Source organism: Actinia tenebrosa, unplaced genomic scaffold, assembly GCF_029948245.1.
Source record: "Actinia tenebrosa isolate PJP-AT-01 unplaced genomic scaffold, QUT_ActTen_1.0 PGA_scaffold3__52_contigs__length_22856419, whole genome shotgun sequence".
NCBI classification, from domain to species: Eukaryota; Metazoa; Cnidaria; class Anthozoa; order Actiniaria; family Actiniidae; genus Actinia; species Actinia tenebrosa.
This window is the reverse complement of record NW_028292580.1, coordinates 1317770-1320060: the sequence shown is the minus strand read 5'-3', so window position 1 is coordinate 1320060 and position 2291 is coordinate 1317770. Positions and strand designations below refer to the sequence as shown.

General features: G+C 38.2%; 1 protein-coding gene across 1 annotated transcript; it reads right to left on the bottom strand.

Annotated features, from left to right (window-relative positions):
* Positions 1-894: 894 nt before the first annotated feature.
* Positions 895-2073, bottom strand: LOC148907567 (uncharacterized). Its single transcript, XM_089035672.1, has 3 exons — positions 1789-2073; positions 1593-1674; positions 895-1442 (listed from the first exon to the last, which is right to left on the bottom strand). The coding sequence occupies exons 1-3, from the start codon at positions 2071-2073 to the stop codon at positions 895-897; spliced, it is 915 nt and encodes a 304-aa protein (XP_088891798.1).
* Between the last annotated feature and the right edge of the window lie 218 nt (positions 2074-2291).

Below are 2291 nucleotides of genomic sequence, written 5' to 3'. Positions count from 1 at the left end.
CCACTGACAAATGCTCAGACTGTCATGGTCTTTTCCTACTCACATGAATATGACTAGAATCACATCTAGAGTTCAGGAAATACTATTACATCAACCTTACTGTCTTAACAATTTATGAGCAAGTAGTGTATGCTAGCTCATAGAAGAAATTAACATGCAATCTATAGTGACAAAAAAGTACCTTCTGAGTGACATTTTTCCTGAAACAGTAAAATACAAGCCAATAGACTATTTTTGTACTTGAACTAAAACAAGTTGGCAATTAAAATTCATGCAGGTTGTATTAGAAAAATTACCCATGTGCTTTGGTTCACTCCTTTTACACAACAACAAAGCAGCTTTATGCACCTATCAGCAGTTTTCCTGAAGAGGCTACCCTTTAACCAATTAGGGAACTTGTAGAATAATAGAATCATTCTTTACAATAATTTTTCCTAGGGGTGTGTGGGAAATCTTTGTTTTCAAAGTCCCCAGAGTCTTTCAATCATATTTTATTATATTCATCCTAATTTGAGTATCCAAAAACAAAGTCAAGCATTTTCCCTGACCGCAAGGACAATGTTTGTAGCCAAACCCTGTGTAATGCCCCCACATATCCCATTCAGAAAGCTGTTGATAGGTGCATAATTTGGGGGGAAAGAAACAAAAGAATTTCAATTTCCTGTCCATGAGGACTTATTGTTTCTTTCTCCTCTTTGAGCTGCATTCTGCTGCTCTGCAAGGGTTCACAATGTATTTAAATAAATAATAAATGGGAATATTAACAGTGGAGGGGCTTGAACTCGGGCCGCCTTGGTTAGAGGCAAGCACTCTCACCACTACTCTACCTGTGTTTCCCACATTAGGTTTATTTATGCGAATACCTAAAGACTCAAGAAAATCCAACCATTAGTTCTACACAGGAATATTAAAATTGTAAACATTCTGTAGGTCATCTTTTTCCCATCTCCCTTGTTTAACAATGTTCACTCCTCCAATGTAGCGGAACTGGCTTATTTGGGGCACCCATTTCCGCCTCAAATTGTATATGACGAAGCTGACAATAGAATGTCTTGCAAGAGCTCTTTTCAGTTTGGGAATTTTTTTTACCCCACAGTATCCCATAATATGCCATTGTCCATTGTGGTGAACTTCAAATTTAATGGCATTTTTATCACAAATGTTATCTGGCTCTGGTTCTGCTCTTACTTGAGGTTTTTGTCTATTCACAGGGATATTGTAGCATATTTCAAGGCGGTCCTGATATCTCTGTTCCCAGTGTGAGCCAACAATCTTAAAGCATTCCACGTAGTTAATTGTAGAAATGCTGTTGTTCTCTTGATCCTCATCTACTTTTTTTTCTTCGATGTTTAGTCTTTGTTCTTGGACATCTGCATCATCACCTTCTTCGTCTTCTAAAGCTAGATCATTGAGAAGACCAGTCAATGGGTCTTCCTCTGCCTCTGTAGGTCTCAAAATTTACTAAGCACTGTTGCGAACCATTAGCGTTTGCAAAACAATTACAAGACGTCTGGACTTCTAATTCAAAGGAGGTAGTACCTGGTCAATGTTACTCGCTTCGGGAATCGGAACAGGACGCACGTTGCACGTACCAGGAGCAGATACGACTTCTAGGTCCCACATAAGAGTCGCTTCCAATGTTTGATCTTCTCGTGCGTCTTGGGAATCCTTAAACTGAAATCGAGAAAACAACGATTGCAGGTCAAACGTGTTAACAAGCGAGCGTTTTTTAACTTCAAATCGCAACAACCATATTTATCAGTCTCCACATATAATATAAAAGCTTACCTTAGTATTACAGCTTGAAGTTACAGAGACAAGAACAGGGCTGTTGATATTCTCAAATAGAGATTCGACACTTCTGGAACCATTATTTCGTGGTATCAAAGCAACTCTTCTTTCAGCGAGATTATGAATAAAAGATAGATGAATCTCTCGAAAGACAAGCTCAAGACAGGCTAAGTTACATATTCTGATTGTAACATCCGTTTTAGAAATACAATGAATGAATATAAGTGAAGAATTTTCAAAAACATCTGCTTGAACATCCCGAAGCGTTCGGAAGGACGCCATCTTACTTTCCCTCTTCAATGGCCTGATAAGAGTGATGACGTGATGACGAAAATTTCGATAATATACAGTCATTCGTAAAGCATTCTGGGATAGGCTTCAGTCCTCCTTATCTGTTACTCTGCAGGTCAACATGGTTTCACTTCATAGTCGAATATAATATTTTCTACTCTATTAGTTTTCTATCTTGTCTCTACAGTATCTAGCCATGCCTATCTTTG